Raw genomic sequence first — 12,210 nt, forward strand, 5'->3', positions numbered from 1 at the left:
TGAAAAGCAACGTGAGACCCATGAGTTGTAATAGCGCCATCTAACGGCGCTATTAAACACTGCAACCTTTGAACATAACACTAAAATGTGATACATTATAATGACAATTTCTCATTAAATTATTCAACTTTATTTAAATAACATCTTCTACCTTGTTTCGGATAATTCTGCTCATCATCATTTTTATTTATTTGTTTGATATATATTTTTTCATTTTATTGAATACATTAATGTACATTTACACTTAAATTAAAACAAAACATAACAAAACAAATTGCGTTTACAGTAAAAATGATTGTTTTCTTTTATTGCGTTTGAATTTATGGTCGGCCTTGATGACATTCAGCAACAGTCATTTCCAGGTTTGAACCAAATCCTTTTGGGACTGCTACTCAAACCGTTGAAGAAGGATTTCTTCAAGCTTGTGTTTTTTCTATGACCCTTTGAGCAATGGTCTTCAGGGCAAGGAGGCCTTCATTGCACGCCTGGGAAATGTGAGACGGTGGTAGGAAAAAACCATAACGTCCACGGTCCTGGAGCTCAAATGTGAATGAGTATTTTATGCCAAGATTGTACGCCCAGTCATCAGAGCCACCCGGAGCCAGGTCTGTGGATCAGTTGGAGGAACGCATCAGAACTGTGAATGGATCAAATCAACTTGAAGGTAAAATAACTCACTCACATATGGTCTGTGCTCCTGCACCATATTTGTAGGTGTTTCTGTAATATCGTCTGATATTTCGTGAAGCTTCTTGGACCATCTGAAGCTTAAATAAGAGTTTGACATCCACAATAGGGGGAAAAAAAGATGCTTGTGTGTTTTCATTATAAAAGCATCCTTTGATAAAACAGCACCACTTTCTAGGGCTGGGAGGAAGTTCTTACCAGCTCATTGTGGTTCTGTGCCTCATCCAAGGTGCAGGAGTATGGGAAGAGCAGCATCTGAGAGTAGGCATGGATGCTGAGGTAAAGCTGGATGGTTTCCTTCTTACTGCGTAGGAAGTTGGCTACGGCCTCCGATTCGGGTTCTGATTCAGGGAAGGCGCCACAGTAGATCTCACTGCAGGGATCTTTGGAGGCTCCCTCCGCTGGTGGTCAACACAGATTTCGAATAGCAGCGAATTCAAAGCATTTCAAAATACTGTACACGTAGACAACATTTTTGCTACCCTTCCATTCAATAAATACAAAACATACAAAGACAGGCCTGTCTTAAAAATGAAGAAAAATGAAGACTTGCAAAATTGCTGGCTTGAAATGGTTCTACAACAAAATATTAGCTGAGGGTAACATCCATTTTTGCCCAGTCTAGGCTATTATTATTATCACTATCATTATTATTATTAATTTAATTATTAATATTATCATTAGCATTATTATTATTATTAGTAGAACCGTATTTTCCGGACTATAAGGCGCACCGGACTATAAGGCGCACCTTCAATGAATGGCCCATTTTAAAACTTTGTCCTTATATAAGGCGCACCGGACTATAAGGCGCACCATTAATGCATCATGTCAGATTATGAATCCAAATCAAATCATTCTCCATTTGATCTTTTTTATTTCAACTTCAGACGCAACAAATGACTTTATAATCACAAAATAATGATCCATAGTCTTTTTGATTCATGATTCATAGTCTTCAGCGGGCCACTTATGATTGATTTCATGACACAATGCTTTGGGCCAGTTTAAATTTAGGAATTTGGTCCATATATAAGGCGCACTGGACTATAAGGCGCACTGTCGACTTTTGAGAAAATTTTAGGTTTTTAGGTGCGCCTTATAGTCCGGAAAATACGGTAGTAGTATCATTACTATCATGATCATTATTATTATTATTCCACAGGTGATGGGTTTTTCTCTTTTTATGGGAAGTGTCCACACAATTTTGTCCACATATGAGAGAGACTTACTGCACCAGTTTGCGTCAAAGTTCCTGTTTAGATCAACACCAGCGCAGAAGCTGCTTGTGGTGACTGACCGGCTCTTCCTCCACATCCGGTCCTGAGACACGTAAATATATACAAAGTTAAATCACACATGAATGTGCACTTCTGCCAAATGCATTTTTTACCGTAGTCCATGTGTATTGGTACCCGTCAGGATTCATCACGGGTAGGACGTAAACGTCCATGTTGTCTAAAATGTCAGTTATGTCTCGGTTTTGCTTGTAAAACGCTAAGGACTGCAGAGAGGAAAATATTTCAGCCAAACTATTTGTGTGCAAACCCACAAAACATCTACTAGCAGATCTACTCACATATTGTACAAACCACAAGCAGAAAGCAGGAGAGATCCATTCTCTGGCGTGGATCCCACAGTCAATCCACAAGGCTTTCTTATTCTCTCTGTTAAACGACACCTGTGAGCAGTTCCCCAAATATTCCTAAGGCAGTGTTTGTGATTTTTTTTGTAGTCGGAGATGGATGAACGTGCAGACCTTCAGAGCATAGAGCGGTCGCTTCTCAAATGAAGAACCCAGAAGAATGGTTTCGATGGTGTTTGGGTTGTCCTGAGCAGTCCTGTTGATCCAATAATAGATCTGAAGAGGAGACCACAACAAAAAAACTAGCAGGTCATCTCTGCATAATGACAGAATCCAGCGTATGATGGAAGGCATATACATCCTCCAGGCTATGATATTGTTCATAGAAACTTGTGCTGCTTCTTGGGTCCGCCGAATCGTTCCTCGTCTGCATTTCAATCAGCTCGTTGGTGTTGTCCAGTAACACTCTAAAAAAACACACAAAAGCTTTATAAACGTTTCCCTCCACTGAAATACCCCAACATACATATATAACTTGGTCATTGGACCACTTGTTATAAAAAATAAATATATATACTGTATTTTCCGGACTATAAGGCGCACCGGACTATAAGGCGCACCATTAATGCATCATGTCAGATTTTAAATCCAAATCAAATCATTCTCCATTTTATCTTCTTTATTTCAACTTCAGACGTAACAAATGACTTTATAATCACAAAATAATGATCCATAGTCTTTTTGATTCATGATTCATAGTCTTCAGGGGGCCACTTATGATTGATTTCATGACACAATGCTTCGGGCCAGTTTCAATTCAGGAATTTGGTCCATATATAAGGCGCACGGGACTATAAGGCGACTGTCGGCTTTTGAGAAAATTTTAGGTTTTTAGGTGCGCCTTATAGTCCGGAAGATACGGTCTGTGTATATATAAATAATATATATACACACATTTCGTAATTCCGCACACAGAATTAACAGTTCATTCAAATGGATGGAACTACGACATCAAAATGATCGTTAAAAAACTGTGTGTATGTGTGAAGACAAGTAACATACTCATGCGTTATATCATATCGCTGCAGCAAGTCCTTGACCGTGGCTGAGCTGTTTGCAGGTACAAAGAGGTGAACTTGAGTTTCTTCTTTGATATACTGAGGATGGACCGGCTGCCACAATGCAGTCTGTGGACATGTCGCACGGACACAATGCAAGAGCAGAAAGAAAAACAAAGCAAAATGCCTGCCCGCCCGCCCGCCACTCTATTCTACCTCATATTGACTGGAGATATTCTTCACAATGCCCACTTGTTCTGGTGTTGTTGGTGTCATTGACAGAATTTGGTCGCTACCAAAAAAAAGAGGAATACAAATAATTAGATTGATATTATTTTTCTTCGGGCCTTCATCAGACACAAAAAGTGTAACTTACTGTGTTTCAGTGGAGTATCCCATCTTGGGAAGTTGGGCCATTAAAACAATCCAAATGACAAGTGTCTTCATGATGGAAAGGGTGAAAATGACAGACGCTCGCTCAGACTGTGAGTTTAGGGAGGTGTTATTGATTTAAGTGTTTATTTAGAAGTTAAACTTTGGCTTTTTTTTTTTCTTTCCCCAGAGAGCCGGGGGGCATAGATCAGTCTGTAAAAGCTACGAGGAAACGGGTAAAATCCTGCTCTAAGCAGGTATTTAAAATGTATAAGTCAAACATTTAGACATTAAGGATAGAAGTAAAATGCAAATACAGTATAAAAGTACACAACTAATTCAATAAATAAATAAATAAATAAAAGTGTACAATGAAAGATTATCTATTTTTTAATAATAATAATAATTTTTATTTATAAGGCGCCTTTCAGGCCACTCAAGGTCGTCGTACACATAAAATAGCAAGCACAATTAAAAGAAAAAGAAAAAGAAAAAGAAAAGAATTGCGATGTAGTTACACACCCTCACCTAAAGAGGGCGCTATCAAAACGAAGCCACACTTAAAAAGTGGGCAGGGTTGAAAGGTGACGCCTGCACTTTCGTGTTTTCAGTTGGCAACATGTCGGCACACGACGAGCTCGTACTATGTCTAAGGTACCAGTCACTCTCTAAAACACGTCTTTCCATGTAAAAATCGTAACAGACTGTAGAAACCGTTGGGATTTCGGACTATTTTTATTTTATTTTATATGTAAAAGGCAAGCTAATCTGTGTACATAGAGTTTGTCTGTAATTGGAGTTGCGTACATATGACGACAACGTAACGCAATAGTAATAACATTGATAGTTCTCATTGTATTCACATACTTGCTATTTGATTTGCCTGCACATATACTCACAAATGACACAAAATAATCAGTTGACAGAGGCAACATTTTAAATCCAGACCTCATTGTGATCCAATGTCCCCACCACAATGACCCGTGTGTTTATGATGGACTGTTGTGTGTAAGTTTCCTGTGGCAGGTGCTGTTCCACTTGCTTTTTGTGTGTTTGCTCCTGCTTGCCGTGCTGGTCCTGCTGCTGCTGGCAGTACGTCTGTGGCTGAAAGGCAAAAGGAGCGCTCGACATGCCCGGACCGGACGTCCCGCCGTGGGGTTCTTCCACCCCTATTGCAACGCTGGCGGTGGGGGGGAGAGGGTGCTCTGGTGTGCAATCAGGGCTCTGCAACGAAGGTGCGCTCCACGGATTACGCCCAATTTATTTCCAGACTCAAATTAACAACATTCCGTTACAGTTACCCGGACGTGGACGTCGTGGTCTACACCGGCGACCTGGACGTGTCGGCCAACGAGATCGTGGATAGAGCTCGGCGCCGATTCAACGTCGTGCTTCCGCGGCCCGTTCACTTTGTGTTCCTGAGGCTGAGACTTCTCGTGGAGCCCAGTCTGTTTCCTCACTTCACCCTGCTCGGGCAAAGCATGGGCTCCATCTTTTTGGGATGGGAGGCGCTTACAGAATTTGTCCCGGACTTATACATCGACTCAATGGGATACGCTTTCACCTTGCCGCTTTTCCGTTACCTGGGAGGATGCCGCGTATGTGCGTACGTGCACTACCCCACCATCAGCACCGACATGCTGTCGGTGGTAAGAGAAAGGAACCCCAGGTATGTTTTGTGAGCGTAATACCGATGACCCCGTGACCCTAATTATGAACTATTCTCGTCTTAGGTTCAACAATCCTGATTACATTTCGGACAGTATGTTCCTGAGCATGTTCAAGGTGCTTTACTACTGCCTGTTTGCCGTGCTCTACGGCATGGCCGGCTCCTGCGGCGACCTGGTCATGGTCAACTCCTCCTGGACGCTTGAGCACATCCTGTCACTGTGGCACGCTTCCAACCGTACCAGCGTGGTCTACCCACCCTGCGACGTCAGCGCGTTCCTGGACGTCCCGCTTGAAGAGGACCAAGAGAAAAAATGCCACTCCGTCGTCTCCATCGGGCAATTCCGCCCTGAGAAGGACCACCGTCTGCAGATCAGAGCTTTCAAGAAGGTGCTGGATCGGCGGAGGGAGGCCGGCGAAGGCAGGGAGACCCTGAAGCTGATCCTGATCGGAGGATGCCGGAATCAGGAGGACGAGGATAGGGTACTGACGCTGCGGGGGCTGTGCCAAGAGCTCGGCGTGGGCGACAGGGTGGAGTTTAAACTCAACATCCCCTTTGCAGAGTTAAAACAAGAGTTGGGCAGCGCCACTATTGGACTGCACACCATGTGGAACGAGCACTTTGGGATCGGTAAATTGGGCGTCACTGACCCGCTTGCTTGTCGGTTCCATGTGTCGACCGCTCCGTCATCCCTTCTCCTCACTTCCAGGTGTTGTGGAGTGCATGGCAGCAGGCAAAGTGATCCTCGCCCACAAGTCGGGCGGGCCCAAGCTGGACATCGTGGTGCCTTTCGAGGGAGGCCAGACGGGCTTCCTCGCCGACGACGAGGACAGCTACGCTAAGGCCATGGAGGAGATCTTAAACATGGCGCCGGCGGACCGCCTGCAGATACGCCGCAACGCCCGACAGTCGGTTGCTCGCTTCTCAGATCAGGAGTTTGAAGTGTCTCTCCTGGGTGTTTTAGAACCTCTTATGGGGACACTTTAACGATGAGAAGTACCGCGTGTTTACATGTGTACATTCTATATGCCATCTGTGACTGGACCCTTCAATTTTGCACTCGGGAGACATTTACAGTCCATTCCAACACTTCTTAGAACATCTTTTTACGAGTGTTTCTCTGGCAATTGAGTTGGACCGTACCATTGTCTATCACTTAACAATGCCAATGCATAAAGTCACACTTAAATGAACTATTTACATAAAAAAAAGACATTGTACATGAATATTATGTAAAAAAAAGAAATAAGGAAAACTGTTATGAGTGTCTTGTATCATGTGACCATGTATTGGTATTTGCAAACTATTGCACTTCATTCGGAACCAGAAAATGACGGATGCTGGGACCATCTTAAATCAAGGTGGCCAATTGTAAACTTCAGGGCCTGTTTGCAACTTGAATGCGGAATAAACCAAAGGGGGACTAATATTTTGTAAACAAATACACGGTTGGACTGAGTACTTTGCCAAGGACGCATGATTTATGCAGTTCTTTTCAGATCAAGTGATCAATAATGATTAGTTTCGACTGGAATTGCACACAAACATTCGGGTTTAAAGAATATTCTGACTGATGGTGTTGAAAATTGGTGACTTTAGTCCAAAAATATGAATCAGGATGTTGAATAAACTTTGTCCAAATGAAGTGAGGTTCACCTATGGAAACAAAATGTTCTGCATGCTTAGTTGAATCGGCACAATCAATAATACCGGAACAAAGGTTGAAGAGTTGCGAGCGGTGCCAGAGGAGTTGCAAAGAGGCTGAACTCAATTCTACTCAAAAACATACAAATGTAATAGCTGAGAGAAATATTTTCTAAGTTGAATTGAACTATGGCCTGGATCAAGCTTTTCGTAAACACTGGGCATTGACCTTTGTGGTGAAAAAGCACTTCCAAGCCATAATATGGAATAATCAGATTGTTCAGGAACCCAGGTTGAACAAATTCGGGACAAATTCTGGTTGGAATATTTATATTGTGAATTTCCATTTATAAGCAAAGACACATTTAATCAATTTGCAACCATTTAGGCCTCACATCAGTACGTCAATAACTTACACACAGAACTGTAGCAAATGTCCTGATAGGGACTGAGATATTAAAAAAAAAAAAAAAAAAAAAAGGAAATACACCACAACCATGTTGGTTAGAATAAAGGTGTAGCATGTATGGAGTCAGTCACGAAGGTTGTTGTGGTTTTCAACGAGCCCAACCACATGAATGTAATAGTTTCCATTAGTCTTTAGAATCCCTTCAACAAATTCCAATATTTCATCTTTACTAGGGATGGAACTCTTGATGGAAAATGAAGGCACTGCTGCAAGCAGTTAGGTTGAAAACTTGCCAACACAAAATACCCAACAATATGAGAGCAACCTTCAAGTCCTCGTCACATGAATCGATGTACTGTACAGTAAGTATCCTGGGAAGTTTATGAATCCAGCCTGCTTCCTGGATTGTTATGATGTGACATGGATGGGGGGGGGGGGGGGGGGCAGCATGGAAGCAGCTGCTGCAGCAACTATACAAACGGATTAAGAAATATGGGGGGGGGGTTCACTCCACAACAATTGCCCTCCAATTTTCTTGACAAGTCCATGGAAAGTATTTTACTCCAGTCTGTTGAGCATTTAGACCCCGCCCCCACACACACTGTGCAAGACTTAAAGAATAAGGCCTCCTTCTTTGCTTTTGTCACGGGAATAATAATAAGACACCACATTATGTTTTAGCCGATTTGTATGTTGTTGATTTGTAACTTCTGATATACATTCCGTAATCACATCTGACCAGACCTCCGTTGATCCAAAATTAAAAAAAAGACTTCAATTAATCATTTAAATAATTTGTCACAAAAGCAAACATGGGCGTATCTTACTCATGCATGGAACTTATCGCTCAATGCATGTTTGTATGACACTCAATCACACAAATGCATTTACAAGAAGGTCTTTTTTTTTTTTTTTTTTGCCTTTTGCAATACGCAGCAACAGAAGATTTGGTTTGGGTCCAACCTGAATTTTATCCTGTTCACCAAATTCATTTGTAATATAGTTCAAATGCTCAATGTACAAGATTTATTTGGGTTTTCCAGGATTTTTGTGCTTGCGCCTGTGTGAGTATGCAGATATGATTTTATCTTACCGTTTTTTTCCATGTATAATGCGCCCCCATGTATAATACGCACCCTAAAAATGGCATGTTGATGCTGGAAAAAAGCCTGTACCCATGTATAATACGCACCCAAATTTTGACTCCTACTTAAGTCTGTAAACGTAAAATTATTTCAGAAAAAAAGATCATCTTTGGGAACAACCGGATGTTATTCTGCCGGTTAGTATCACTGCGCATGCGCTAGCAAACTCGATAGCGAAGAAATGTTTCGGATTTGTGTAGGGTACATTGTCACAGCAAACGAGCAGGTGATCGAGCAAGCGTCTGATACGAGAGCATTGTGTTCGTATGGAGCGGGTTTGAAGTGAACAGCAGAGAAGAAAGCGCATCTGTAATGGCGGCCTCCATATCATATCCGGATTTAAAAAAAAAACAAAAACATTTTTTTTGTACCCATGTATAATGCACACCCCAGATTTTAGGACAATAAATTTGTTAAATTTTGCGCATTATACATGAAAAAAAAACGGTAAAATGTTGGGCATTATTTTTATTTTTTTTTAAACTATTTACATGATTCAAATGTCCAGAAAGTTATTTTTTGAACAGTGTATTTACATGATTGCCTGGTCATGTAATACCCTGTAAAAATAGCGCAAATTACCCCGGCAAACCCGATACTGAGTTCCGAGATATTCGAATAATCCCCCAAATTTTATGATACAATCATATCTGCGGGCTCAGTGAGCACATAAATCACACAGGCGTAAGCAGAAAAAAAAAAGGAACGGAAGGGGTAGGAGCGCAAAGTTTGACTTAGCGGTAAATTCAAAAGTACATGCTGAGTCCAAACGTTGAGAAGTAGAATCCTGAGCATTTGAAAAACCAAATTCAGAAATACTTTTGGTATATACAGTACGATAGCAATTTTAAAACCTTTTACATCACTAGCCAGTAAGCTTGGTGGCATCGCCCCGTTTTGGCGGTGCGGGTGGGGGTCCTCGTCGGAGCGTTGCATAGCCTGAGATGTTCCCGGACATGTAGCCGTCGTTTCCTCCGTTGCTTTGCTTTTCCTGTTCGAGGAGCAGCTCGGGGGGAGGCGGCGGCGGCAGCGCCATGTCATCCATCGTCCCAGCAGGGTCCGTTTTGCCTTGCCTCCCCACGGATTTTCGCTTGAGGGTCCGGTTTAGATCGGCAAGGAAGTTGGGCTGGCCCGAGCTGCCCTTAGGTGAGGTGGGGGGAGGTGGTGACAGCGGTGGGGGTTCTGGTGTGGTGTTGCTACGGCGCACAAATGTCGGCGGAGGAGTCTTTTTCAGGGAGCTCTTACCCCAAGTGGAGTTGTTCATATTAGAGACTGGTGGGGGAGGGGGAGGAGGAGGGGCTTGAGGCTGGGGGTTCACCACAGCTACTCTTGGAGGTCCACTACCATGAGAATCACTCCCAGGAGGAGGTGGGAATAGCTCGGACGGTGGCGGCGGAGGAGGGAAGTTGACACACTCGGATGGCGGAGAGGGGAAGTCGTTGCCGGATTGCTTGGCTTGGCTGACTTTGGCCTGAAGAGCCAAGGGCAGGTTGGCCAGGTTGAGCTTGCCGGGTTTTGGTGGTGCACGGGGTCCCCCTGAGGGATCCTTTGACGGAGAGCCAGTTGCGCAAGATAGGGAGGATGAAGTCGTGTTGCTCTGCGGGGCAAACTTACTGAGGAGGTTCCTCCTGGATTCTTCGTAGGACGCAGACGAGTCAGATCTGATGCTGGAGTTTCTCTGGGGGGTCGGAGGAGGTTGTTTACCTCCTAGACAGGAGGGTGACGTCCTCGCAGGTGACCCCATGTTCCCAGAAGGAAGCGGCGGGGGTGGTGGGGTCGGACAAGAGGCAGGGGCCAAGGGTGGCGCTAACGGCGGAGCTGGGAAACCGCTACTGTTGACAATGTCCGGAGGGGGTGGGAACTCTGACGACTGCGGCTGCTGACTGCCGACAGGCTGCCATCTTGGTTTGGACTTGACCGCAGGCGGGGAGACGGGAACTTTGGTGTTCTCCGTGTGATTGGCGACTTGGTTGGAAGCCCCCGGAAACTGACTTGCCAGCTGTTTGACCAAAGACGAGACTGGGGGGGTTCCCGTGGAAACAGGAGGAGGCTTCGACAGACTGTGCTGCTTGGGAAGAGTCGGCGGAGGCTGGCTGGAGGTGTAGCTTGTCTGGAGGCTGAACTGCTTCTTGAGGGGTGCGGGTGGAGGAGGGGGCGGCGGCGGTGGTAGCCCGCCCAAGGTGGATGGTGGCGGGGCTGGTGGGAATGGTGAGACAGGTGACACAGGTTTGGGGGGAGTATGAGGAACAAATCCTGGGCTGAAGGATTTGGGTGCTGCCGCTGGTGGAGGTGGTGGGAACTGGGCCGCCGCCGCTGCCGCCGGAAGCTGCTGGGGAGGAGGGGGTGGTGGTGGTGGAGGAGGTGGTGGTGGAGGCGGCGGCGGTGATGGATTAGGAGCAGGAAGTGGGGAGTCTTCAACGTCTCCGTTTGCAGGCAGGAGATCTCGTGGTGGGCTGGGAAACCTTCCTTTCAGCGTATGCTTGAGAATGATCGGATACGTCGACTGGCTGATGGGACCTGCCGTCGATGGGGGCGGGGGAGGAGGGGGTGGGAATGCTACCCCATTGCTCTGCGGACCCATGAAGGCAGCCAGGGCGTTTGGACTCGGAGGGCCGAACTTCAGCGCAGCCATGGCGGAGCCGGGGGTCGGCATAGACGGTGGCGGTGGAGGAGGAGGAGGGGGCGGGACATTAGTCCTTGCTGCAATGTGATTGACATTTGGTTTGATGTGCACTTTTGCGGTGGGCGCTGTCTGCGATGGGGGAGGTTGCATCCTGTGGTGACTGCTAGCCTGGTTCTGGTTCTGCAGCCTGGTTATTGTACTGAACTTGTACATGTTGAGGGCTGGAGAGTAGTGTGACATGGTTTGGACTGGGGGTGGTGGAGGTGGAGGAGGAGGCGGCGGTGGTGGTGGTGGTGGTGGTGGAGGTGCTGTCTGTTGCTGTGGGGGACACACATAGCTGTGTGGTGGCTGTTGGGACGGCGCAACATTGTAGTTGCTTACTTTGTGTAGCGGCTGATTGTAGTTTGTGTGCGTCTGCTGCTCTTGTAGTGATGGCGGTGGAGGCATTTGGCTGTAGCTGTTCACAGGGTGTGTCGGCTGTTGGCTGGAGCTGCTCAGGGTGAGGGGCTCCTGTTGTTGCTGCTGCTGCAAGCGTTGAGGTGACTGTGGTTGCGGAGACTGTAACTTCGGGGGCAGGTGCTGCTCAACTGTCCGTGGCTGAAGTTGTTGCTGGGGATGAGCCGGAGGCGGAAGAGGTTGAGATGGAGGAGCCGGAGGCTGAAGAGGTTGAGATGGAGGAGCCGTTGTCAGGGTCGGGTGATCGACTGAATGTTGGCTGTGGTGGCGGTGACTGTGGGTGGCATGTGGCAACGTAGCTCCTCTGGAAGCCTCCATTCGCATCTGTTTCAAGCAGAACAGGCGGTTATCATGTGTCGACAACCGAAATGGAATTTCTCCTCATAGACCAAAAAAATAAATAAAAATACCTTGGTATTTTCCTCTAATTGAGTGCCTCTCTTCCATGCCTCTGAGAAGATGGAACTCACAACACTCTGGGAGCGACCATGAGCAGACCCCGTGTCCACGCCACTGTCTGAATGGCCTGAATGATTCGATTGTGTTTCTGGAAGCACAAATA

General features: G+C 45.6%; 3 protein-coding genes across 8 annotated transcripts in view; 1 reads left to right on the forward strand and 2 right to left on the reverse strand.

Annotated features, from left to right (window-relative positions):
- Positions 1 to 150: 150 nt before the first annotated feature.
- LOC133142585 (carboxypeptidase B2-like) lies at positions 151 to 3,857 on the reverse strand. 2 transcript variants are annotated; one of them, XM_061263899.1, is made up of 11 exons: positions 3,707 to 3,857; positions 3,547 to 3,622; positions 3,335 to 3,459; positions 2,631 to 2,739; positions 2,447 to 2,548; positions 2,267 to 2,368; positions 2,081 to 2,191; positions 1,920 to 2,010; positions 886 to 1,088; positions 683 to 767; positions 151 to 607 (listed from the first exon to the last, which is right to left on the reverse strand). In XM_061263899.1, exons 1-11 carry the CDS (start codon positions 3,775 to 3,777, stop codon positions 417 to 419), a joined length of 1,266 nt encoding a protein of 421 aa, XP_061119883.1. In that variant the 5' UTR covers positions 3,778 to 3,857; the 3' UTR covers positions 151 to 416. The 2 variants fall into 2 exon arrangements, with proteins under 2 accessions (XP_061119883.1, XP_061119891.1); XM_061263907.1 differs by having other exon boundaries at positions 3,703 to 3,846.
- A 426-nt stretch (positions 3,858 to 4,283) lies between these two features.
- alg11 (ALG11 alpha-1,2-mannosyltransferase) lies at positions 4,284 to 7,016 on the forward strand. The gene is made up of 5 exons (XM_061263891.1): positions 4,284 to 4,356; positions 4,716 to 4,937; positions 5,000 to 5,371; positions 5,436 to 6,001; positions 6,081 to 7,016. Exons 1-5 carry the CDS (start codon positions 4,322 to 4,324, stop codon positions 6,356 to 6,358), a joined length of 1,473 nt encoding a protein of 490 aa, XP_061119875.1. The 5' UTR covers positions 4,284 to 4,321; the 3' UTR covers positions 6,359 to 7,016.
- Positions 7,017 to 7,328: 312 nt separating this feature from the next.
- raph1b (Ras association (RalGDS/AF-6) and pleckstrin homology domains 1b) overlaps positions 7,329 to 12,210 on the reverse strand; it is a 30,442-nt gene continuing 25,560 nt past the window's right edge. For all 5 annotated transcript variants that reach the window (XM_061263852.1, XM_061263879.1, XM_061263869.1 and 2 more), the window contains 2 exons: positions 12,059 to 12,195; positions 7,329 to 11,972 (listed from right to left, as the gene is read on the reverse strand). In XM_061263852.1, the coding sequence (XP_061119836.1) occupies positions 9,435 to 11,972; positions 12,059 to 12,195 (2,675 nt within the window). In that variant the 3' untranslated portion in view covers positions 7,329 to 9,434. The remainder of the gene's footprint in view (positions 11,973 to 12,058; positions 12,196 to 12,210) is intronic.

This window comes from Syngnathus typhle, linkage group LG2 (assembly GCF_033458585.1).
Source record: "Syngnathus typhle isolate RoL2023-S1 ecotype Sweden linkage group LG2, RoL_Styp_1.0, whole genome shotgun sequence".
Lineage (NCBI taxonomy): Eukaryota > Metazoa > Chordata > Actinopteri > Syngnathiformes > Syngnathidae > Syngnathus > Syngnathus typhle.